Genomic DNA, 27,871 nt, shown 5'->3' on the forward strand with positions numbered 1-27,871 from the left:
GATATCGGCATCAGCAACCAACCAGAACGAGTACCGACATCAGCAATGAATGATGTTAATACCAGAAACTGAAATATTCTGATTTGGTGCTGATAATTGCCATGACTATGGTCACATGATTCAGGGGACTGCACTACTAACTTCTCATTGTAGATGGGATTGAGGGTCTTCTTCTTTATAGTGGTCTTCTTGCGGCTGGCCCACCTCCGGTCAGGGAGCAGGTACATGCGGACGTAGGGATCAGCTCCATGAGGCGAGCACTGGATCAGGTTCCTAGAGGAGGACACAGAAAAGGCCCAGAAGACAATATGAGCAGAAGGATGCAGTGAGGTTAGGGACACATCGTCCCCCATAAGCCCACACGTTACCTGCAGCCATTGATGGACACCAGGAGGGAGCGTCGCAGCGTGGCGTATCGCACAGAGATGTTGACTTCTCCGGTCACCACACCAGGGCCGCTAGAAACAACAAGAGTGACCATCAGAATCGTGATACATCAGGGGACACCCCTGTCCATGTACGCGGGTTACTGAGACGCACCTGGGGTCCTCACTGAGGTCAAACACCGAGGAGGCCATGGAGTTGAGTGATACGAGGCTGGGCGCCATTCTGTGCAGGTTTCTCAGGTTGGGGGTGCGAGGAGCGGGGGTGTTGGACTGCTCCATGGGAGAATAGCTGGAGGACGATCTTTGCTCAGATCCAGCATGGTTGACCTGATGTCTGGGAGCATGGCTGGAGGACAATCTTTGCTCAGATCCAGCATGGTTGACCTGATGTCTGGCGCTCTGTGTGCTCTCCTTCCGGGTCACCTTGTTCTGCGGGACGTAGTGGATCTGGCTCTGCTGACCGTCGCTGGGTTTGCGGCTATTCCCATGGGATTTCTCCTGCTGCATCCGTCTGATGGAGACCGGTCCGTGTTTCAGGGAGTTAATTCCTGCATAGACAGTGTCTGGGTCAGGGTCCTCAATGTGCAGAACCTGGGGACACATAAGGGACATGGTCAGTGATGGCGACATATACAGGGTACGGTAAGTAATGGCGACATATACAGGATACGGTCAGTGATGGTGACATATACAGGATACGGTCAGTGATGGAGACATATAGAGGATGTGGTCAGTGATGGTGACATATACAGGATACGGTAAATGATGGTGACATATACAGGATACAGTAAATGATGGTGACATATACAGGATACAGTCAGTGATGGTGACATATAGAGGGCGTGGTTAATGATGGCGACATATACAGGATACGGTCAGTGATTGGGACATATACAGGATACGGTCAGTGATGGAGACATATAGAGGATACGGTAAATGATGGTGACATATACAGGATACGGTCAGTGATGGTGACATATACAGGATACGGTCAGTGATGGTGACATATACAGGATACGGTCAGTGATGGTGACATATAGAGGATACGGTAAATGATGGTGTCATATACAGGATACAGTCAGTGATGGTGACATATAGAGGGCGTGGTTAATGATGGTGACATATACAGGATACGGTAAATGATGGTGACATATACAGGATACGGTAAATGATGGTGACATATACAGGATACAGTAAATGATGGTGACATATACAGGATACAGTCAGTGATGGTGACATATAGAGGGCGTGGTTAATGATGGCGACATATACAGGATACGGTCAGTGATTGGGACATATACAGGATACGGTCAGTGATGGAGACATATAGAGAATACGGTAAATGATGGTGACATATACAGGATACGGTAAATGATGGTGACATATACAGGATACGGTCAGTGATGGTGACATATACAGGATACGGTCAGTGATGGTGACATATAGAGGATACGGTAAATGATGGTGTCATATACAGGATACAGTCAGTGATGGTGACATATAGAGGGCGTGGTTAATGATGGTGACATATACAGGATACGGTCAGTGATTGGGACATATACAGGATACGGTTAGTGATGGTGACATATACAGGATACGGTCAGTGATGGTGACATATAGAGGACGTGGTCAGTGCTGGAGACATATACAGGATACGGTCAGTGATGGAGACATATACAGGATACGGTCAGTGATGGCGACATATACAAGATAAGGTCAGTGATGGTGACATATAGAGGACGTAGTCAGTGATGGAGACATATACAGGATACGGTCAGTGATGGCGGCATATACAGGATACGGTAAATGATTGTGACATATACAGAATACGGTCAGTGATGGAGACATATACAGGATACGGTCAGTGATGGTGACATATACAGGATACGGTCAGTGATGGTGACATATACAGGATACGGTCAGTGATGGTGACATATACGGGATACGGTCAGTGATGGTGACATATACAGGATACGGTCAGTGATGGCGGCATATACAGGATACGGTAAATGATTGTGACATATACAGAATACGGTCAGTGATGGTGACATATACGGGATACGGTCAGTGATGGTGACATATACAGGATACGGTCAGTGATGGTGACATATACAGGATACGGTCAGTGATGGTGACATATACAGGATACGGTCAGTGATGGTGACATATACGGGATACGGTCAGTGATACGTGTTACACTGTGGCCGTTCTTACCCGCAGAACAATCTTCATCTTGACAAAGCTGTTGGGTCCTGAGTTATTGAGCGGGAACCTCTGGTCCACAGTCAGGTTCTCGTGGGACAGGAGGCGATGGAGGGGGATGTCCAGCATACCGAGGGCGCACTGCCGGTCATCGTCCTTTACCTGCAGACATGAGACCCCGCCTATAATCATCTACAGACAGATTGTGTTCTCTGGCATCAGCCGCTGAGCTTCACTCACCCAAAGAATACAACACGACAAGCAACGTACCTAACTGCATCACATTACACTACTCAGTACTGCTCCTGTACCGCCGCTCATCTGCACTGCTACATGCGGCCTCTGGAGGAAATCAGTCTCCTTCCCCCTCTGGCAGCTAAACATACAGCCCCTTCTCACCCCCTGCAGCGGATCTACCGCCTCCTCTGGCAGCTGACGGTACAGTCCCCTCTTACTAGATTCGGGACTAGAACCAACTGCTTCTACTGGAGAGAATCAATGCAGAGACCTGGCCATAGGGGGAGTGACTGAGCATATGTGTCCTCAGCCTATTAGGTGGATGGGATAAGTAACTGAGCATGTGTCTCCAGCACTCAGCTTATTAGGTGGTCACCCAGATTAACGGAGCATGTGTGTCCTCCAGCACTCTGAATATTGGTTGGGGTGGGGAGGGAGTAACTGAGCATGTGTGTCCCCAGCACTCAGCTTATTTGGTGGAGAGTGACTGAGCATGTGTGTCCTCCAGCACTCTGGATATTGGGAGGGGGGGGGGGGAGTAACTGAGCATGTGTGTCCTCCAGTACAGCTAGTTAGGTGGACTGTTTCCATACGAAGCAAAGCAGTCATGTTACCTCCAAGTGCAGATGCTGCATGTGTACGTCCTGTATGAAGAACGCAAAGGCCTGTTCCCATACGGGGTCCTTGGTGTTGGAGCAGGTCTGCAAGGAGAAGAGACATTAATGATAAAGGGCAGGTATCGGCCATGACAATGCCGGACTGACACACTGAGGTCACCTGACTGCGGGGTCACGACCACCACATGAGCTCACCTTACTCTTCACCGTCTTCTTCCCCACCGCCATGATGACGTACGAGCTCGGCTCCTTCTCACTCTGCACAGAACACAGAAAACACACTAAGGACGCGCCCCACACCCCACCGTCATCTCCCTGCTCAGACTGGCTGATAACAGAGAACAACAGCTGCCAATATTAAAATGAAATCGCACCTTCGGGATGTATCGCTGCTTCCGAGCCGCGTACTCGTTATTTGAATATTCAAAATGGTTCTTCTGTAAGGTGAATAAGAAAGTGAGTGGTGGGGGCAACACTGTGGAGGCGAGCGTCACATGACACACAGAGTACGTCACTTACCGGCAAACAACCGGCGCTGTCCAGATACACGATGACCATGGCAGTGGACGAACCATTATTCACCTACAGCGGAGAGAAAGGAGCCGAGAACTGTCAGAAGACGGTACAAGACGCTGTCCCCAGATCATCAACCATCTGAGGTAAATACACTGATCATCATCACTGAGATAAATACAATATTATAACACCGGAACATCACTCATATGAGGTAAATACACTGATCATCATCTATCACTGAGGTAAATACAATATTATAACACCAAAACATCACCCATATGAGGTAAATACACTGATCATCATCTATCACTGAGATAAATACACCGGAACATCACCCATATGAGGTAAATACACTGATAATCATCTATCACTGAGGTAAATACAATATCATAACACCAAAACATCACCCATATGAGGTAAATACACTGATCATCATCTATCACTGAGATAAATACAATATTATAACACCGGAACATCACCCATATGAGGTAAATACACTGATCATCATCTATCACTGAGGTAAATACAATATTATAACACCAAAACATCACCCATATGAGGTAAATACACTGATCATCATCTATCACTGAGGTAAATACAAAATTATGACACCGGAACATGACCTGTCCATCATCTATCTCAGAGGTAAATACACTACTATATCACCGGATCATGGCCCATCTTTGAGGTAAATACACTGACCATCATCTATCTCTGAAGTAAATACATCGATCATCATCTAAATACACAATGGATCACTGTAACATGACTTGATCACTGCTCATCACTAAGGTAAATGCAGTTGTATTTTACCACCGGATCATTATCCATCCATCAACAGTTATTCTAACATCAGATCACCACCCATCTCTGAGGTAAATACATTGTCAGCATATTAGTGAATCACTCCCCATCTATGAGGTGAATACACTGCTATTAGATCCCTGGATTATCTTCTACTGCTGAAGTAAACACACTGCCATTATATCACAGCATCCTTATCCATCATCATCCATCTCAACGTTACTTTATCACCACCCACCGGATCATCACCCACTCCTGAGGTAAACACACTTATTATATTACAGTACTAAATCTATTGCTGAGGTAAATATACCCTGTACGATATATGAAACTTCATCCTCATCTTCTAATATTATTATATCACATCAGAGAAACACGTTATATCACTAGATCACCTCTGAGGTAAATTCATAGCTACTGTAACACCGCACCAGATTATCGCTCAGGTCTGAGGTGAATACAGTTACTAAATCACAAGTTTTGTCTCTGAGGTAAATGTATTATTATATGACTCTGAGTTAAATAGACTGTTATATCATCACTTCATCGTTTCACGGCCCATCTCTGAGGTAAATACACAGTTATTATAACACTACTGTTGTCCTGCATGCACACTGTACAGGTTTTGGCAGGGTCGGGTAACTGTGAACCATCGTGGAGTGGAGGGTTCCTCACCTCCTGCAGCTTATCCTGTGTAGCCAACAACGAGAACCACTCCAGCTTTAGATGAACGGATCCACTGACCACATCGCTGAGTGGGAACCACTGGAGGGAGAGAAGAGGCAGAGGTCAGAGGTCAGCGCCATGTCACCTGTCACTGTCCAATCCACACACCAAAAAGCTGCTCACCTCATCCACGATCCGATCCTTCATGACGCCCTCCAGGCCGATGACTAGACTGCAGGACACAAAGCACACACACATAACATATGACCCTCCACGTCTTAAGTATTTCCAACTCCACATCACATGTACAACCCCTCTACATCAGACGTAAGACCCCCCCCACATCACACCTATGACCCCCCCTCCACATCACATGTAAGACCCCCCCCCCACATTACACGTATGACCCCCCCCCTTCACACCACACCTATGACCCCCCCTCCACATCACACGGATGACCCCCCCACACACATTACACGTATGACCCCCACACACACATCACACATATGACCCCCCCCTCCACATCACACGTATGACCACCCTCCACATACAGCCCTCCGTTACCTTCCCAGAAAATCGTCCTTGTCTGGATCCTCATCATAAACATCGATTTCCAGGTCCTGCCCGGGAACCTCATGGATGATAAACTGTGAGGAAGAGAGACCACAGGTTACATCTATATACACACAGATCGGCCATACAGATATTACTGCCAATCTGTAAAATACACTGTTATATCACGAGCCATCTCTGAGGTTAATGATATCCCTGGATCAACAGATCAAATACACTGTAATTATATAAGGAGGCCAGAGGAGGCTGATAACCCGCAAAACAGACTGTAGCTCGCCCACACAATTAAACAATTAAAGCATTTACATTTTTGGTGTGCGGTATGTGCACTGGTGATATAATAACGGTGTATTTACCTCAGAAATAGGCATTACTCTGGTGATATAATAACAATGTATTTACCTCAGACATAGCCATTACTTTGGTAATATAATAACGCTGTATGTACCTCAGAGATAGGTATTACTCTGGTGATATAATAACGGTGTATTTACCTCAGAAATAGGTATTACTTTGGTAATATAATAACGCTGTATTTACCTCAGAGTTAGGTATAACTCTGGTGATATAATAACAGTATTTACCTCGGAGATAGGCACTGATCCAGTGATATAACAATTGAAACGTTGGGCATGCTGGACTTTTGCCACCCAACCTTATTATTCTCTGAGGGATAAACAGGCGCCATAGCTGTCTCGCTGCAGCTTACTCCTCCCCATAGAAACAAGAAAAAACGTGTCACACTTTCTTGTATGGGGGAGGAAGGAAGAATAGAACCAGGTGTATAGCCAGATTATATTATATTACCGGATCACTGCCCATCTCTGAGGTGAATACACTATTGTTATATAGCCGAATCACTGCCTATCTCTGAGGTGAATATCACCAGATCCCTGCTCATCTCTGAGATGAATACACTAGTGTTATATCACTGGATCACTGCCCATCTCTGAGGTGAATACACTATTGTTATATCACCGGATCACTGCCCATCTCTGAGGTGAATACACTATTGTTATATCACCGGATCACTGCCCATCTCTGAGGTGAATACACTGTCAGATAATGCTTCACACTGTGGTAAATACACTGTTATTACGTCACCAGATAACTGCCCATCTCTGAGCTTTGTATACTGCTATTATACCACCATGTGGACATCTCTGAGGTAGATACCCCGTTTTCATCGTCCATCACTAATATATATATACAGTATACTGTTTTAAGACCTTTGGATCATCCCTCATGTCTGAGGTAACAAATTATTGGGTCATCAAATTACTGCCATATCTGAGGTGAATACACTATTGTTATTGCCCTTGTCAAAGGTACATACACTGTTATTAGATCAGCTGATCACTGCCATCCCTGAGGTAAATACATTTACTTGCCCTTGTCTGAGGTAAATACACATGCTCTCACCTCATACATCTCGTTCCAGTGAGGATTAAGGTTCTCTTTGATGGTCCGGCTCTTGAAGGTTTGGTTTCCGACCCTCAGGATGGCATACGGGTCAGACTTGCCCTTTATGATGCCCCTCAGATAAGTGTCCTTCGGGATCAGGTGTTCGGCCTCAATGAGATAAACTCTCAATACGCCCTGAAACGTAGAAGTGTCGTCACAATGTGCTGAGTCCGCCCGACCCTATAACCTATTCACCTCCCGCCACCACAATGTCCTGTGCCCCTATAATACGCACCTGCGGCACAGGGAATCGGAGCTGAGCGGCATTCACCAGGCCGCTCAGGGGGATAGTGAATCTGTTGGGCAGCACCAGGTACGAAGCAATAAGGTCGACTATCATCCCATCCGACATGTCACTGCAAGAGGGAAAAACCATGAACAACGGGCGCGACCAATCACAGAAAGATGCCAGCCGCAGTACAGCAGACACAAGGGGGCGCTGTATACACAGCAGTCACATGTCTTCTGTTACATGGAGGAAAGGAAGAGGAGAGCTCTGAAGGGTTATATCATTACTGGACTGTTATAAGAGGAGCGGCTGTTATGAGTCACATATGATGTAATGTCTGGAAGTTATATCAGTGCTGGAGCGTTATAAGAGGAGCGGCTGATATCAGTCACATAGGATGTAATAGGAGGATATATCAGTACTGGAGCGTTATAAGAGGAGCGGCTGTTATCAGTCACATAGGATGTAATAGGAGGTTATATCATTACTGGAGCGTTATAAGAGGAGCGGCTGATATCAGTCACATAGGATGTAATAGGAGGATATATCAGTACTGGAGCGTTATAAGAGGAGCGGCTGATATCAGTCACATATGATGTAATATTAGGTTATATCAGTGCTGGAGCGTTATAAGAGGAGCGGCTGATATCAGTCACATAGGATGTAATAGGAGGATATATCAGTACTGGAGCGTTATAAGAGGAGCAGCTAATATCAGTCACATATAATGTAATGTCTGGAGGTTATATCATTACTGGAGCGTTATAAGAGGAGCGGCTGATATCACATATGATGTAATAGGAGGATATATCAGTACTGGAGCGTTATAAGAGGAGCGGCTGATATCAGTCACATAGGATGTAATGTCAGTGCTGAGATTTCTTCACACATTACAGGCTCCAGGAGACGCTTCCTGGTAATGTGATTGATTGGTACATTCCCCTCTGTCAACTTCTATCACTACACAGACCACAACTTGCTGCCAACTGTGCCGCCCCGTGGGCTCCCGTCCAGGACACAGAATGAGTCACAGCGAGAAGAAGCCGAAGGTTCACACCTTGCTGAGAGGCCGCACCCACTATCACCAGGATCCCCGCCATTCTGATCCTCTAATAAATGTCACCAACATCTACAGTGACGCCTGATTCTCTCTATCCTGCACTGACACACTGTAACGCTACATCACTTATCCACTGACACACTGTAACGCTACATCACTTATCCACTGACACACTGTAACGCTACATCACTTATCCACTGACACACTGTAACGCTACATCACTTATACACTGACACAGTGTAACGCTACATCACTTATACACTGACACACTGTAACGCTACATCCCTTATACACTGACACAGTGTAACGCTACATCATTTATCCACTGACACAGTGTAACTCTGTTACTCCGGAGTATCATCCCCTGACACTCTGTAACGCTGTTACTCTGGAGTATGATCCACTGACACACTGTAATACTGTTACTCTGGAGTATGATCCACTGACACACTGTAATACTGTTACTCTGGAGTATGATCCACTGACATACTGTTACTCCGGAGTATCATCCACTGACACACTGTAATACTGTTACTCTGCAGTATCCTTCACTGACACACTGTAATACTGTTACTCTGCAGTATCCTTCACTGACACACTGTAATACTGTTACTCTGCAGTATCCTTCACTGACACACTGTAATACTGTTACTCTGCAGTATCCTTCACTGACACACTGTAACGCTGTTACTCTGGAGTATAATCCGCTGACACACTGTAAGGCTGCGTTTACACTACGTATATTTCAGTCAGTATTATGGTCCTCATATTGCAACCAAAACCAGGAGGAGTGGATTAAAAACACAGAAAGGATCTGATCACACAATGTTGTAATTGAGTGGATGGCCGCCATATAATGGCAAATATTTCCTGTTATTTTAGAACAACGGCTGTTATATTGAAATAATGGGAAGCCCGCTATGCAATTGCATTGCGGGCGCATGAGAGCAGAGGCCCTGCATAATGTTTAGGTTGTATTACGGTTTTCTCTCCCCTCCCCTATTTCTATTTTAGGTGACTTATTTGTGGTAAGCCGGGTCCGAATTGGCCGCGGTGGTCAATGACTTCACTGATGGTTGGTGGTCTAGTTAGCGGGCAGATTAACAGCTGTTAAATAAATGTGGAATATGATTGGTCAGCTGTTTGAGTGGGAAGAGTGAGAGGCAGTTATACCTGTGCTCCAGCTGTGTACCGCTCAGTCAGTTTCAGCACCTCACTGAGAGCAGCGCCCGCCCGCCCTGATCCGGAATGTCCGTAATTGTCACAGTGTTTTATTAGAGGGGATGATGTCGCAGAGTGATCTCTGCGGACTGGTTTACATTAATGACTTTGGTTATTATTATTTATTAATATTTATGATTAATATTTATGGTTTTAATTGGTAATTAAAGAGAACCTTAATAAAACACTGTGCCCTTATTTTCACCAAATAGTTGTCATGTCTTTATTCTAGGTTAAGGCTTTGTTTTGTAATGGGCCTTCTGGTTTCATGGCCGTTATTTACTGTTCTATGGCGGCTATCCACTCAATTTCAACATTGTGTGAACAGATCCTTTGTGTTTTTAATCCACTCCTGGTTTTGGTTGCAATACTGACTGAAATATACTGACTGAAATATACATAGTGTGAACGCAGCCCCCACTGTTACTCTGGAGTATCATCCGCTGACACACTGTAACGCTGTTACTCTGGAGTATAATCCCCTGACACACTGTAACGCTGTTACTCTGGAGTATCCTCCGCTGACACACTGTAATGCTGTTACTCTGGAGTATAATCCCCTGACACACTGTAACGCTGTTACTCCGGCGTATAATCCCCTGACACACTGTAACGCTGTTACTCTGGAGTATCATCCGCTGACACACTGTAACGCTGTTACTCTGGAGTATAATCCCCTGACACACTGTAACGCTGTTACTCTGGAGTATCATCCGCTGACACACTGTAACGCTGTTACTCTGGAGTATCATCCGCTGACACACTGTAACGCTGTTACTCTGGAGTATAATCCCCTGACACACTGTAACGCTGTTACTCTGGAGTATCATCCGCTGATACACTGTAACGCTGTTACTCCGGCGTATAATCCCGACACACTGTAACGCTGTTACTCTGGAGTATAATCCCCTGACACACTGTAACGCTGTTACTCTGGAGTATCATCCACTGACACACTGTAACGCTGTTACTCTGGAGTATAATCCCCTGACACACTGTAACGCTGTTACTCTGGAGTATCATCCGCTGATACACTGTAACGCTGTTACTCTGGAGTATCATCCGCTGACACACTGTAACGCTGTTACTCTGGAGTATAATCCCCTGACACACTGTAACGCTGTTACTCTATATTTATATTTGCTCACCCCAACTATATGTGTTTATTTGTCTATCTCTGTCTACCATGTGCTTATGTTTGTTTATTTTGCTTTTGGACTTCCTGAGGTCATTGACCTGGAAGCCCAACATGATGTCATCAGGATGTGCCTATATATTGCCTATGTAGTGTCTGCTTTGTATGCTTGATAAAGGCCCATGTTAGATGAAATAGGGCCGAAACGCGTCGCAACAACAATAAAGAACATATGCTTATTATACCATCTACTTCTGGATGATTCCTGGCTGCACCGCTGCGTGCAAATTTATATACTTCTGCGCTCACTATACTCTGGTGTGGATTCGATTCCTGGTCCTGTAATCAGCTGATTACACATCTACAATTGCTTCTCCCACCGTTGGTGGTGACGTCCCCCAGTACAGCTGCGGAGTATACTTTTTCGTGCTATACATAGAGTTGTGCCTAATCTTTGCACAACCTACCCAGGTGAGTGGATCCCTGTAAGATCTTGTTTCCATCCACCTGGCTATCTTTTATTGCACGAGGAAGCGCCCCCTGTCTCTCTTCTTCGCTGTTACTCTGGAGTATAATCCCCTGACAGACTGTAACGCTGTTACACTAGGGTATCATTCGCTGACACACTGTAACGCTGTTACACTAGGGTATCATTCGCTGACACACTGTAACGCCGGCCGGCTCTTCCTACAGCCGCTCTCCCTCCCTGCAGTAACCACATCCCGATTGTTCTTCTACTCCAGAGACAAATTCTCAGCAAACTGGAAATTCCGGTCATGCGGTTACAGACAGGTCGGAGCAGGCGGTGAATGCAGGACAGCGAGGGGGGGGGGGGTGGAGCGGTCAGTATACAGGACAGGACAGCGAGGGGGGGGGGGGGGGGTGGAGCGGTCAGTATACAGGACAGTGGGGGGGATGGAGCGGTCAGTATACAGGACAGGACAGTGGGGGGGGGATGGAACAGTCAGTATACAGGACAGGACAGTGGGGGGGGGATGGAGCGGTCAGTATACAGGACAGGACAGTGGGGGGGGATGAAGCGGTCAGTATACAGGACAGGACAGTGAGGGGGGATGGAGCGGTCAGTATACAGGACAGTGGGGGGGATGGAGCGGTCAGTATACAGGACAGGACAGTGGGGGGGGATGAAGCGGTCAGTATACAGGACAGGACAGTGAGGGGGGAAGGAGCAGTCAGTATACAGGACAGTGGGGGGGATGGAGCGGTCAGTATACAGGACAGGACAGTGGGGGGGGGATGGAGCAGTCAGTATACAGGACAGGACAGTGGGGGGGGGGGGTGGAGCAGTCAGTATACAGGACAGGACAGTGGGGGCGATGGAGCTGTCAGTATACAGGACAGGACAGTGGGGGGGGATGGAGCAGTCAGTATACAGGACAGGACAGTGGGGGGGATGGAGCGGTCAGTATACAGGACAGGACAGTGGGGGGGGAAGGAGCGGTCAGTATTTCAGGACAAAACAGTGGGGGGGATTGAGCGGTCAGTATACAGGACAGGACAGTGGGGGGATGGAGCAGTCAGTATACAGGACAGGACAGTGGGGGGGATGAAGCAGTCAGTATACAGGACAGGACAGTGGGGGGGATGGAGCAGTCAGCATACAGGACAGGACAGTGGGGGGGGGGGGGATGGAGCGGTCAGTATACAGGACAGGACAGTGGGGGGGGATGGAGCAGTCAGTATACAGGACAGGACAGTGGGAGGGGGGGGTGGAGCGGTCGGTATACAGGACAGGACAGTGGGAGGGGGGGGGGGGGTGGAGCGGTCAGTATACAGGACAGTGGGGGGATGGAGCGGTCAGTATATAGAGGTATAATCACTGATAGTGTACTAAGGCGCAGTCACCTGACCCCCGGGATCTCCAGGATGTTGGTTAAACCCGTCCAGTTAATTTCCAGATGCTGCAAAGAACAAGAAGAAGAAGAGATGAATGGCGGCTCAGAGATCTCCTGAAGGTTTGTGAGTGTGACAGAGAATGGCGCTCAGTGCCAGCCCGCTGCCGCACAAGCCAACAAGATGTCATCATGTGTAAAATCGCAGCATCTACCCCCCCCCCCTCCCCATCCTATCGTGACCCCTGTGGCCCCTGCCCCCCCCCCCCAATGGTTCTGCCCCCTACTTACCGGCTTGTGGATGAAGAACATGGTGACGGCTCCGATAAAGGGAACATCAGGCAGAAGTGGTGCCAAGATCACCCGCAGCGTCCCGTGTACCTGCACCACAACACAAGGAGACACAGTCAGGTGACAACAGGGGGGCAGGTGCACAGATAACGCCCCCTACTGGAGAATATGGGCACTGCACCAATACAATGTGATCAATAACATCCCCCAATGTAACGTCCTGAGGTATAGTCTGTATCTGTAGGGGGCGCTCCACCCCCCTCCTCACCTGGATTCCATTCACTCCGGCCTTACACAACTTCTTCACCTCCACACTGATCTCACAGTCTCCGACGTAGCTGGAAAGAGATGAGAAGCCGGTCACTAGAGGGTTAACTGCCCCCTGACCCCATAATACAGGGTGTAACCCCCAGCAGAACAGTGAGTGCAGCTCTGGGGTATATACAGGATGTAACTCGGGATCAGTATAGGATCAGTAATGTAATCTATGTACACAGTGACCCCACCAGCAGAATAGTGAGTGCAGCTCTGGGGTATAATATGGGATCAGTAATGTAATGTATGTACACAGTGACCCCACCAGCAGAATAGTGAGTGCAGCTCTGGGGTATAATACAGGATGTAACTAAGGATCAGTACAGGATCAGTAATGTATGTACACAGTGACCCCACCAGCAGAATAGTGAGTGCAGCTCTGGGGTATAATATGGGATCAGTAATATAATGTATGTACACAGTGACCCCACCAGCAGAATAGTGAGTGCAGCTCTGGGGTATAATACAGGATCAGTAATGTATGTACACAGTGACCCCACCAGCAGAATAGTGAGTGCAGCTCTGGGGTATAATACAGGATGGAACTCAGGATCAGTAATATAATGTATGTACACAGTGACCTCACCAGCACAATAGTGAGTGCAGCTCTGGGGTATAATACAGGATCAGTAATGTATGTACACAGTGACCCCACCAGCAGAATGGTGAGTGCAGCTCTGGGGTATAATACAGGATGGAACTCAGGATCAGTAATGTATGTACACAGTGACCTCACCAGCAGAATAGTGAGTGCAGCTCTGGGGTATAATATGGGATCCTGTTATGGAGGAGATTATATTGCTATATGACCTGTAATATGAGAGTATCTGGCAGTGAGCGCTGAGCTCAATATATGAAGGGAGGAGGAGCAGGTAACATGTGACATGTTTTGCCTCATGAATAATTCTGTCCCCCGGGGGTGGCAGGTGTCCTCTGGGATATAAGCCGCCTCTCCTCGCACCACATTATGTTATATCTCCGTTGAGGTGATTGTACGGATGTGACGTCATGTGTGTTGGCACTATGATCACCGATGGGAGGCACCATCACCCCCCGGGATGAACCATTATCAACAACACAACCAGGCTCCTGGAAACCTGTTCTACCATCTTACAGCTTTAACACAAGTTAGTGAACCCACTGGAGCGATGACTTAAAGGGATGTGGGTCATGTGACCCTTCTTTTCTCTGCTTATAGGCGTAGAGGGTGACAGAGGGAGGGGCATGGGGACTGTCCAGCACTGATTGGAGGACACTGAGTATAGACAATAGCGCCCTCTAGTTCACTGTCCTAACCTCATGCTATGTGGGGACCCTGATGGCGTCACTGCCTCTGTGGGGGGACTGAGGGATCAACACTCAGAAGTGTCCCTTTAAGAGAGGTCACCCATCCCGGCCGGCCGGCCGTCGCATCGCAGTGACACCACGTTCCATCTAACAGCAGAGAAGAACATTCACGGCTCATTTACCTCCCAAATCCAAGACTGCGAGGGACAACCACACATTCAGGTACTGTCCCTTTAAGAGCGCTCTCCACATTAACCATTTCCAGATTTTACCAGATTTCTATGGATTTCATGAGTCCAACGTGCAGGGAAAAGATATTACAGGTGTGTGTATTTATACAGCTGTACCCGCGGGGCGGCGGCGGCACAGTGCGAGACCGAGATAAACATGGAGGTAAGAACCCCCAGCATAAACTACACCGAGACCTCAGTCTATATACGGGTGAGGGGGTGACTGTATACAGGCAGCTCAGTCTATATACAGGTGAGGTGGTGACTGTGTACAGGCAGCTCAGTCTATATACAGGTGAGGGGATGACCTGTGTACAGGCAGCTCAGTCTATATACAGGTGAGGTGGTGACTGTGTACAGGCAGCTCAGTCTATATACGGGTGAGGTGGTGACTGTGTACAGGCAGCTCAGTCTATATACAGGTGAGGTGGTGACTGTGTACAGGCAGCTCAGTCTATATACAGGTGAGGGGATGACCTGTGTACAGGCAGCTCAGTCTATATACAGGTGAGGGGATGACCTGTGTACAGGCAGCTCAGTCTATATACGGGTGAGGTGGTGACTGTGTACAGGCAGCTCAGTTTATATACAGGTGAGGTGGTGACTGTGTACAGGCAGCTCAGTCTATATACGGGTGAGGGGATGACCTGTGTACAGGCAGCTCAGTCTATATACGGGTGAGGTGGTGACCTGTGTACAGGCAGCTCAGTCTATATACAGGTGAGGTGGTGACTGTGTACAGGCAGCTCAGTCTATATACAGGTGAGGTGGTGACTGTGTACAGGCAGCTCAGTCTATATACGGGTGAGGGGTGGCTGTGTACAGGCAGCTCAGTCTATATACGGGTGAGGGGTGGCTGTGTACAGGCAGTTCAGTCTATATACGGGTGACGCGGTGACCTGTGTACAGGCAGCTCAGTCTATATACGGGTGAGGTGGTGACCTGTGTACAGGCAGCTCAGTCTATATACAGGTGAGGTGGTGACTGTGTACAGGCAGCTCAGTCTATATACAGGTGAGGTGGTGACTGTGTACAGGCAGCTCAGTATATATACAGGTGAGTGGCTGACTGTGTACCGGCAGTTCAGTCTATATATGGGTGAGGGGTGGCTGTGTACAGGCAGTTCAGTCTATATACGGGTGAGGTGGTGACCTGTGTACAGGCAGTTCAGTCTATATACGGATGAGGTGGTAACTGTGTACAGGCAGCTCAGTATATATACGGGTGAGGTGGTGACTGTACAGGCAGCTCAGTATAAACAGGTGAGGTGGTGACTGTGTACAGGCAGCTCAGTCTATATACGGGTGAGGTGGTGACTGTATACAGTCAGCTCAGTCTATATACGGGTGAGGTGGTGACTGTGTACAGGCAGCTCAGTATAAACAGGTGAGGTGGTGACTGTGTACAGGCAGCTCAGTCTATGTACGGGTGAAGGGATGGCCTGTGTACAGGCAGCTCAGTCTATATACGGGTGAGGTGATGACCTGTGTACAGGCAGCTCAGTATATATACAGGTGACGTGGTGACTGTGTACAGGCAGCTCAGTCTATATACAGGTGAGGTGGTGACTGTGTACAGGCAGCTCAGTCTATATACAGGTGAGGTGGTGACTGTGTACAGGCAGCTCAGTCTATATACGGGTGAGGTGGTGACTGTGTACAGGCAGCTCAGTCTATATACGGGTGAGGTGGTGACTGTGTACAGGCAGCTCAGTCTATATACGGGTGAAGGGATGACCTGTGTACAGGCAGCTCAGTCTATATACGGGTGAGGTGGTGACTGTGTACAGGCAGCTCAGTCTATATACGGGTGAGGGGTGGCTGTGTACAGGCTGCTCAGTCTATATACGGGTGAGGGGTGGCTGTGTACAGGCAGTTCAGTCTATATACGGGTGACGCGGTGACCTGTGTACAGGCAGCTCAGTCTATATACAGGTGAGGTGGTGACTGTGTACCGGCAGTTCAGTCTATATACGGGTGAGGGGTGGCTGTGTACAGGCAGTTCAGTCTATATACGGGTGAGGGGTGGCTGTGTACAGGCAGTTCAGTCTATATACGGGTGACGTGGTGACCTGTGTACAGGCAGCTCAGTCTATATACAGGTGAGGTGGTGACTGTGTACAGGCAGCTCAGTCTATATATAGGTGAGGTGGTGACTGTGTACAGGCAGCTCAGTCTATATACGGGTGACGTGGTGACCTGTGTACAGGCAGCTCAGTCTATATACAGGTGAGGTGGTGACTGTGTACAGGCAGCTCAGTCTATATACAGGTGAGGTGGTGACTGTGTACAGGCAGCTCAGTCTATATACAGGTGAGGTGGTGGCTGTGTACAGGCAGCTCAGTCTATATACGGATGAGGTGGTAACTGTGTACAGGCAGCTCAGTCTATATACGGGTGAGGTGGTGACTGTATACAGTCAGCTCAGTCTATATACGGGTGAGGTGGTGACTGTACAGGCAGCTCAGTATAAACAGGTGAGGTGGTGACTGTGTACAGGCAGCTCAGTCTATATACGGGTGAGGTGGTGACTGTATACAGTCAGCTCAGTCTATATACGGGTGAGGTGGTGACTGTGTACAGGCAGCTCAGTATAAACAGGTGAGGTGGTGACTGTGTACAGGCAGCTCAGTCTATATACGGGTGAAGGGATGGCCTGTGTACAGGCAGCTCAGTCTATATACGGGTGACGTGGTGACTGTGTACAGGCAGCTCAGTCTATATACAGGTGACGTGGTGACTGTGTACAGGCAGCTCAGTCTATATACAGGTGAGGTGGTGACTGTGTACCGGCAGTTCAGTCTATATACGGGTGAGGGGTGGCTGTGTACAGGCAGCTCAGTCTATATACGGGTGACGCGGTGACCTGTGTACAGGCAGCTCAGTATATATACAGGTGAGGTGGTGACCTGTGTACAGGCAGCTCAGTCTATATACGGGTGAGGTGGTGGCTGTGTACAGGCAGCTCAGTCTATATACGGATGAGGTGGTAACTGTGTACAGGCAGCTCAGTCTATATACGGGTGAGGTGGTGACTGTATACAGTCAGCTCAGTCTATATACGGGTGAGGTGGTGACTGTACAGGCAGCTCAGTATAAACAGGTGAGGTGGTGACTGTGTACAGGCAGCTCAGTCTATATACGGGTGAGGTGGTGACTGTATACAGTCAGCTCAGTCTATATACGGGTGAGGTGGTGACTGTGTACAGGCAGCTCAGTATAAACAGGTGAGGTGGTGACTGTGTACAGGCAGCTCAGTCTATATACGGGTGAAGGGATGGCCTGTGTACAGGCAGCTCAGTCTATATACGGGTGACGTGGTGACTGTGTACAGGCAGCTCAGTCTATATACAGGTGACGTGGTGACTGTGTACAGGCAGCTCAGTCTATATACAGGTGAGGTGGTGACTGTGTACAGGCAGCTCAGTCTATATACAGGTGACGTGGTGACTGTGTACAGGCAGCTCAGTCTATATACAGGTGAGGTGGTGACTGTGTACAGGCAGCTCAGAATATATAAAGGTGAGTTTGTGCCTGTGTACAGGCAGCTCAGTCTATATACGGGTGAGAGGACTGCGGGGGTGGGTGGGGGTCCACACACATCACAGGATGCAGGACTCACCAGAGCTGTAAGTCCAGGATGACCTCCCTCTTGTCCACCTTCTTGGTGTGAGCCTTCACCCCGTTGATCCTGGGAGACTGACCATGACAAACACAATGATACAGAGTACCACAATGACACAAAGTAATACAATGATACAGAGTACCACAATGACACAGAGTACCACAATGATACAGAGTATCACAATGACACAGTGTAATACAATGATAGAGTACCACAATGACACAGTGTAATACAATGATACAGAGTACCACAATGATACAGTGTAATACAATGATACAGTGTAATACAATGATACAGAGTAATACAATGATACAGAGTAATACAATGATACAGTGTAATACAATGATACAGAGTACCACAATGATACAGTGTAATACAATGATACAGAGTACCACAATGACACAATGTAACATAATGACACCACATAAACCATCATAAAATGTAAAAACATTATGTAAAGCGACAGAAGGAAACAATGAGACCCAGGGATACAATGTAACACTGCGCAGGTCTATCGCTCCGTCTCACGTCCATCTCAGTCGTTCTTACCTTTTCTCCAAAGTGCACCTTGGTGAAGGTGAAGGCTTTCAGGTGACCATTGGAGGCTCGGACCAGCGGCTCAATCTTTTCTTGAAAGAGTTTCTCCATATACGCTCCAATATACGGCCACATCTGCCGCACAACCTAAATACAGAGAGATGACCGGTCACTGGTGCACTTTGTCCTGACCACCCCTATACCAAGAGATGACCGGTCACTGGTGCACTTTGTCCTGACCACCCCCATACCAAGAGATGACCGGTCACTGGTGCACTTTGTCCTGACCATCCCCATACCAAGAGATGACCGGTCACTGGTGTCCTGACCATCCCCATACCAAGAGATGACCGGTCACTGGTGTCCAGACCACCCACATACCAAGAGATGACCGGTCACTGGTGTCCTGACCACTCACTTACAGAGAGGTGACCGGTCACTGGTGTCCTGACCACCCCCATACCAAGAGATGACCGGTCACTGGTGTCCTGACCACCCACATACCAAGAGATGACCGGTCACTGGTGCACTTTGTCCTGACCATCCCCATACCAAGAGATGACCGGTCACTGGTGTCCTGACCACCCACATACCAAGAGATGACCGGTCACCAGTGATCTGACTACCCGCATACACAGAGATGACCGGTCACTGCTGTCCTGACCACCCACATACACAGAGATGACCGGTCACTGGTGTCCTGACCACCCACATACCAAGAGATGACCGGTCACTGGTGTCCTGACCACTCACTTACAGAGAGATGACCGGTCACTGGTGTCCTGACCACCCACATACACTGAGATGACCGGTCACTGGTGTCCTGACCACCCGCATACACTGAGATGACCGGTCACTGGTGTCCTGACCACCCGCATACACAGAGATGACCAGCCACTGGTGTCCTGACCACCCACATACAGAGAGATGACCGGTCACTGGTGTCCTGACCACCCACATACCAAGAGATGACCGGTCACTGGTGTCCTGACCACCCACATACACAGAGATGACCGGTCACTGGTGTCCTGACCACCCACATACACAGAGATGACCGGTCATGGGTTCCTGGATGTATCTCACTTCCCTCTGACATTCATGGAGACGATTGTTACCTTGTTGATCCATTCGACACGTTCAACATCTGGAAAATTCACCTGTGGAGGAAAGGAGAAAAATGTCAGATCACAGCACACAAATACAGATATCAGGAACTACACACTGCCCACTGCCCACCAGGGACAATATAAGATTCTATATACAGCCCACTGACCACCAGGGAATATATCAGGAACTATATACAGCCCAGTGACCACCAGGGACAATATCAGATGCTATATACAGCCCACTGACCACCAGGGACAATATCAGATTCTATATACAGCCCACTGACCACCAGGGAATATATCAGGAACTATATACAGCCCACTGACCACCAGGGAATATATCAGGAACTATATACAGCCCAGTGACCACCAGGGACAATATCAGATGCTATATACAGCCCACTGACCACCAGGGAATATATCAGGAACTATATACAGCCCACTGACCACCAGGGAATATATCAGGAACTATATACAGCCCACTGACCACCAGGGAATATATCAGGAACTATATACAGCCCACTGACCACCAGGGACAATATCAGATTCTATATACAGCCCACTGACCACCAGGGACAATATCAGATGCTATATACAGCCCAGTGAGCACCAGGGACAATATCAGATGCTATATACAGCCCACTGACCACCAGGGAATATATCAGGAACTATATACAGCCCACTGACCACCAGGGAATATATCAGGAACTATATACAGCCCACTGACCACCAGGGACAATATCAGATTCTATATACAGCCCACTGACCACCAGGGACAATATCAAATGCTATATACAGCCCAGTGACCACCAGGGACAATATCAGATGCTATATACAGCCCACTGACCACCAGGGAATATACCAGGAACTATATACAGCCCACTGACCACCAGGGAATATATCAGGAACTATATACAGCCCACTGACCACCAGGGAATATATCAGGAACTATATACAGCCCACTAACCACCAGGGAATATATCAGGAACTATATACAGCCCACTAACCACCAGGAAATATATCAGGAACTATATACAGCCCACTAACCACCAGGGAATATATAAGGAACTATATACAGCCCACTGACCACTAGGGAATATATCAGGAACTATATACAGCCCACTGACCACCAGGGAATATATCAGGAACTATATACAGCCCACTGACCACCAGGGACCATATCAGGAACTATATACAGCCCACAGACCACCAGGGAATATATAAGGAACTACACACAGCCCACTGACCACCAGGGAATATATAAGGAACTACACACAGCCCACTGACCACCGGGGAATATATAAGGAACTATATACAGCCCACTGACCACTGGGGAATATATAAGGAACTATATACAGCCCACTGACCACCAGGGAATATATAAGGAACTATATACAGCCCACTGACCACCAGGGAATATATAAGGAACTACATACAGCCCACTAATCACCAGGGAATATATCAGGAACTATATACATGTGAGTATGGAATATGCCTCATGCACTGTATACACCATATGTCACCAGGCAGCATAACATTAGCTGTCAGGATATATAGATAGTGATACAATATGTGACTAGTTACTATGGAATATGACACAATGTGCAGTGTATACATGTACTGTACTGTATACACCACAGGTCACATTCACCGTATATAGAATACTGGTCACATGCACCGTATACACCACCAGTCACGTGCACCGTATACACCACCAGTCACGTACACTCTATACACCACCAGTCACATACACTGTATACACCACCAGTCACATACACTGTATACACCACCAGTCACATACACTGTATACACCACCAGTCACATACACTGTATACACCACCAGTCACATACACTGTATACACCACCAGTCACATACACTGTATACACCACCAGTCACATACACTGTATACACCACCAGTCACATACACATGGGTAACATATAATTACCCATCATGCCCTTACTCTGATGTGTTATGGACAGATATGTAATAATAACGCTACGTCTTGGGACGCCGGATGCTGCAGCATGTGACCCCCCATCTCAATGGCATCCTCTATAATAGGCGAGGCGTTGGGGGGGGGGGGGGCTGGGCAGGCACTACAGGGACCCGTTCTGCAGGTTCTGTAAGTCTGCGAGTCCAGACATGTGTAAGATGCAGAGCATCTCGCCTGGGAGACGTTTCCTGTACAACCACACTGGCTCCAGCTTCCTTACAGCCTTCTTATTCATATTCCTTAAGTTTCCACTATCTCTGCTTGAGGTCAGTGAATGGAGACACCAGAGGCTGCTGTATGGATTAGCTCACAGAGCATTGCCTGCGCTGCTACACTGTGACAACCCATCAGCTGTGTGAGGCTGTTTAGGGAGTTTATAGCTTCTTTATAGAAACGACTAATGTCCAGAGTCAATGACAGGAAGCAGAGGATGAGGAGGACGAGATCCTGAGGAGGACGAGGATGACGAGAAGGAGGAGATCCTGAGGAGGATGATGAGGAGGAGATTCTGAGGAGGGTGATAATGAGGACATCGTAAAGAGGATGAGGATAAGGAGATCCTGAGGAGGAGAAGGGTGATGATGAGATCCTGAGGAGGAGTAGGAGATCCTAAGAAGGATTATGAGGAGATCCTTAGGAGGATGATGATGATGATGAGATGAGGAGATCCTGAGGAGGAGGAGGAGGAGGAGGAGGAGGAGGAGGAGAAGGATGATGAGAACCTAAGAAGGATGATGAGGCAATCCTGAGGAGGAGGAGGATGATAATGGTGGTGAGAACCTGAGGAGGATGCAGATGAGGAGATCCTGGGGAGGATGCAGATGAGGAGATCCTGAGGAGGATGCAGATGAGGAGATCATGAGGAGGAGGATGATGGCGAGGAGATCCTGAGGAGGAGGATGATGATGATGAAGAGGAGATCTTCAGGAGGATGATGATGATGATGATGAGGAGGAGGAAATCCTGAGGAGGATGATGATGAGGAGGAGATCCTGAGGAAGAGGAGATTCCGAGTAGAAGGAGGAGATCCTAAAGAGGAGGAGGAGGAGATCCTGAGCACGAGGAGGAAGAGGAGATCCTGAGTAGGAGAAGGATGATGAAAACCTAAAGAGGATGATGAGGAGATCCAGAGGAGGAGGAGGATGATGAGAACCTGAGGAGGATGAGGAGGTCCTGAGGAGGATAATGATGAGGAAGATGATGATGTGTATGAGATGGTGACAGCCGTCCTGCTGTGTCCTCACCCCCACTCCAGGAATGTTCTGGATCACGTCCATACCTAAGTAACGTGGCTCGGCCGCTCCAGGACAACATTTATTTGATCTGTGGTGATGGAACCACCTCCATATTCAACAAACAAATATAGGAAGAGTGACAGCGACAAATCACCCCGGATTACACCGCGGCATCAACACCCGAAACACGCACCAAGACAACAATACAGAGCCCACTAGGACCATCAAACAGCCCCCACCGGGACCGCCACACAGAGCCCATCGGGACCGCCACACAGAGCCCACTAGGACCATCAAACAGCCCCCACCGGGACCGCCACACAGAGCCCACCACACAGAGCCCACCAAGATCATCAAACAACCCCCACCGGGACCGTCACACAGCCCCCACCGGCCCGCCACACAGAGCCCACCAGGATCGCCACACAGAGCCCACTGGGACCGCCACACAGAGTCCACTAGGACCATCAAACAACCTCCACCGGGACCACCACACAGAGCCCACCGGGACCGCCACACAGAGCCCACTAGGACCATCAAACAACCCCCACCGGGACCACCACACAGAGCCCACCGGGACCGCCACACAGGGCCCACTGGGACCGCCACACAGAGCCCACCGGGACCGCCACACAGGGCCCACTGGGACCACCACACAGAGCCCACCAAGATCATCAAACAACCCCCACTGGGACCGTCACACAGCCCCCACCGGGACCGCCACACAGAGCCCACCGGGATCGCCACACAGAGCCCACTGGGACCGCCACACAGAGTCCACTAGGACCATCAAACAACCCCCACCGGGACCACCACACAGAGCCCACTAGGACCATCAAACAACCCCCACCGGGACCACCACACAGAGCCCACCGGGACCGCCACACAGGGCCCACTGGGACCGCCACACAGAGCCCACCAAGATCATCAAACAACCCCCACCGGGACCACCACACAGAGCCCACTAGGACCATCAAACAACCCCCACCGGGACCACCACACAGAGCCCACCGGGATCGCCACACAGAGCCCACTGGGATCGCCACACAGAGCCCACCGGGATCGCCACACAGAGCCCACTGGGACCGCCACACAGAGTCCACTAGGACCATCAAACAACCCCCACCGGGACCACCACACAGAGCCCACCAAGACCATGAAACAACCCCCACCGGGACCACCACACAGAGCCCACTGGGGCCGCCACACAGCCCCCACCGGGACCCTGAAGTAATGGAATACAAGATTCTGCAAGTGTGTAATAAAATAAAATATATTATTTTAGTATCACCAGGGTCATATATACAGTATGTATATATATATATATATATATATATATATATATATATATATATATATATATACATATATATATACACACACACACACACTGTATCACCAGGATCTTAATGACACGAATTCCTATTTTTCTATTATCTCCATAAAAAAATAAAAGTTAATAATTTCTCTGTGAGGTTCTAGAAAGATCACACAGTGCGACAATCATTCCATAAAATGTTCAGTTGCTAAAGTAGTAAAAAACTATAATAAAAAAAGAAAAACCCTTTCTATCCCTGCTATTGGTGTAAATAAAGCTGGAAAAGGTCCCGTCTAGTATGGAAGGTGGAGTCCTGTATAGGGACTATAGATTAGGACCAGGTCACATGGGCGGTCACCAGGACGGGAACAGCTGCACAACTAGAAGGGTATGTGCACACTACAGAACTTGGGTGGAAATTTCAAGCAGAGTGCCTAGTTTTCTATATCAGACCGAATAAAAAAAAAAACACATAGGGGGAGATTTATCAGACATGGTGTAAAGTGAAACTGGCCCAGTTGCCCCTAGCAACCAATCAGATTCCACCTTTCATTTTCCAGAGTCTGTGAGGAATGAAAGGTGGAATCTGATTGGTTGCTAGGGGCGACTGAGCCAATTTCACTTTACACCAGTTTGATAAATCTCCTGCATGGTATTCCACTCAAACATAACTTTTGATATGTTGCTACCCATGGTGAGACTAACTATTTGTTCCATACTTGTTATTATCTATTCAGTCTCCTTCCCCCAGGTCTTAGCTGCTGCTTTCTGCTGAAGACACAAAAATCTCTGTGTATGCCTTTCTATCTGTCTCCCCCTCCTCCCCCCTCCCTTCTGAGACAGGTGATGTAAACAAGTCCCTGGCAGGCTGTATCTGCAACATTGTAGCTTCTCTGTAATGGCAGGAGGGTTAATCACAGTGAGTTAATCAGCAACTTGACCTCAGAATAAACTTCCCAGCAGTACAAAGAAACTACAAAGTTGCAGATACGGCCTGCCAGGGACTTGTTTACATCAGTTGTCTCAGAAGGGAGGAGGGGGAGACAGAGAGAAAAGCTCACAAACAGATTTTTGTGTCTTCAGCAGAAAGCAGCAGCTGAGAACTTGGGAAAGGAGACTGAATAGATAATAACAAGTATGGAAGGAATTGTTAAGTTGCGTTTACACGGTTATCGATTATCGTGCGAATTTGCACGATAACGATCGAATTCGAACGATAATCGTAAGTGTAAACGCAGCGAACGATCAAACGAGGAACGAGAAATCTTGAGTTTACAACATGTTCTAAAATCGTCGTCGTAAAAAATTCGCATATCGTTCTGTGTAAACAGTCGTTCACCGATTTTTCCTATGTGCAAGATAGGCTTAAGCGATCGCAAAACAAATTTTCCATATGACATATCGTACCGTCTAAACGCTGATCGTTTATGAAAAAAAAAACGTTACTCCGACATCGTTAATTGTACGATCGGGCCAATTATCGTTTCGTGTAAACGCAGCATTAGTCTCACCATGGGCAGCAGCATATCAATAGTTATGTTTGAGTGGAATACCCCTTTAAAATGGTCTTAAAATTTGTTAACTACAACCTACAACCAACAACTCCCCCAGCAGACTCCTCAGTGGCCACAATCAGGGCCGGCGTCAGCACCCGGCTGACTAGGGCAAGTGCCGGGGCCCACAGCGCCTCTAGGGGCCCAGAAGGGGTATTGCAAGTCTGCTGGCTAATATAGATAGAACGACCCGAGGGAGATTTGGCTGGGCTGCAGGGACTAAAGAGGACCTGTGTAGTTAGTCACACTCTCCTGTAGTGACTGTAGGTTTAAATACACTGTTTCCCTGCAATCCTGCCATGAAGCAGAGGCCACAGCCTGTATGTGATCCTGCTACTGCACGGGCTGAAGGCTCACACAGAAGCAGCACCGGACGGCTGGATCACAATACCTGTGAGAGAGGAAGGGGCAGGGGAGCGGGCGTGCTTCACATCCACCAGCTGCAGGTCAGTGTGGTAGAAATACACAGCAATGCCACTGCATGTTTGCATAGGTCATTACTACACTGTACAAGGAAAGTGCAGGACTTTTTGTGACATCACAGTCACATGATCAAGGTCCTCCACCATTCAAGCTCTGAGGAGCACCAGGGCTAAAACAAATAGTGGTGTGTACAATAATGTGTAGTGTATGCTATATGTACTGTATAGTGTATATAGTATAATGTATAGAGTGCATGCAATGTATGCATTGTCTGTGTATTGTGGGTGTATACTATATGTATAGTGTATGTAATGCGGGGTGTATATAGTGTATGTATTGTGGGGTGTATACTGTATGTATAGCGTATATATTGTGGGGTGTATAGTGTATATATTGTATGTATAGTCTATATATTGTGGGGTGTATACTGTATGTATAATGTATATATTGTGGGGTGTATACTATATGTATAGTGTATGTATTGTGGGGTGTATATTATATGTATAATAGTGAATGTATTGTGGGCTGTATTATATGTATAGTGTGTGTAATGTGGGGTGTACATATACTTCATGCAATGTGTGCTGTATGTATTGTAGGATGTACATATAGTGTATGTTGTAGATATTATATAGTGTATGTTGTAGATATTATATAGTGTATGTTGTAGATATTATATAGTGTATGTTGTAGACATATTGTGAGGTTTATGTGCTGGCAACCCACGCGAGCAAAACTGCACAGGGAACAGGAGAGCGGTGTAGTCACTACTTCTCCCAGTCAGTCCCACTCCCAGAAATCTGCCTTCAGCCTCTGGGGTGAGTGACACTGCGGAGCGGGGAGGCAGGGAACCATCAGTATGGGAGCCTGACAAACTTTCTGTCTATGGTAGTACCATAATTAGGGGGGAGCAAGGGGGCAGCCACTCCCAGGCCCACACAGGCAGGTTGCCCACTGAACACTGCACTCGTAAATGCTGTCTGCAAAATAAATA

The 27,871-nt window shown here is 47.9% G+C and overlaps 1 protein-coding gene across 1 annotated transcript in view; it reads right to left on the reverse strand.

Moving 5' to 3' along the window:
* The window catches only part of ESYT3 (extended synaptotagmin 3), a 33,898-nt gene that overhangs the window by 2,759 nt on the left and 3,268 nt on the right, over nt 1-27,871 (reverse strand). Inside the window, exons 2-20 of the mRNA XM_069982495.1 lie at nt 20,363-20,404; nt 19,260-19,394; nt 18,708-18,784; nt 13,523-13,592; nt 13,255-13,344; nt 12,977-13,032; nt 7,701-7,821; nt 7,424-7,600; nt 5,993-6,075; nt 5,612-5,660; nt 5,438-5,527; nt 3,962-4,024; nt 3,817-3,879; nt 3,638-3,700; nt 3,440-3,526; nt 2,601-2,750; nt 541-977; nt 369-458; nt 142-273 (exon numbers count right to left, since the gene is read on the reverse strand). Coding sequence (XP_069838596.1) covers nt 142-273; nt 369-458; nt 541-977; nt 2,601-2,750; nt 3,440-3,526; nt 3,638-3,700; nt 3,817-3,879; nt 3,962-4,024; nt 5,438-5,527; nt 5,612-5,660; nt 5,993-6,075; nt 7,424-7,600; nt 7,701-7,821; nt 12,977-13,032; nt 13,255-13,344; nt 13,523-13,592; nt 18,708-18,784; nt 19,260-19,394; nt 20,363-20,404 — 2,075 coding nt within the window. The remainder of the gene's footprint in view (nt 1-141; nt 274-368; nt 459-540; nt 978-2,600; nt 2,751-3,439; nt 3,527-3,637; nt 3,701-3,816; nt 3,880-3,961; nt 4,025-5,437; nt 5,528-5,611; nt 5,661-5,992; nt 6,076-7,423; nt 7,601-7,700; nt 7,822-12,976; nt 13,033-13,254; nt 13,345-13,522; nt 13,593-18,707; nt 18,785-19,259; nt 19,395-20,362; nt 20,405-27,871) is intronic.

The sequence above is a fragment of the Dendropsophus ebraccatus genome, chromosome 9 (assembly GCF_027789765.1).
Source record: "Dendropsophus ebraccatus isolate aDenEbr1 chromosome 9, aDenEbr1.pat, whole genome shotgun sequence".
Classification (NCBI taxonomy): domain Eukaryota; kingdom Metazoa; phylum Chordata; class Amphibia; order Anura; family Hylidae; genus Dendropsophus; species Dendropsophus ebraccatus.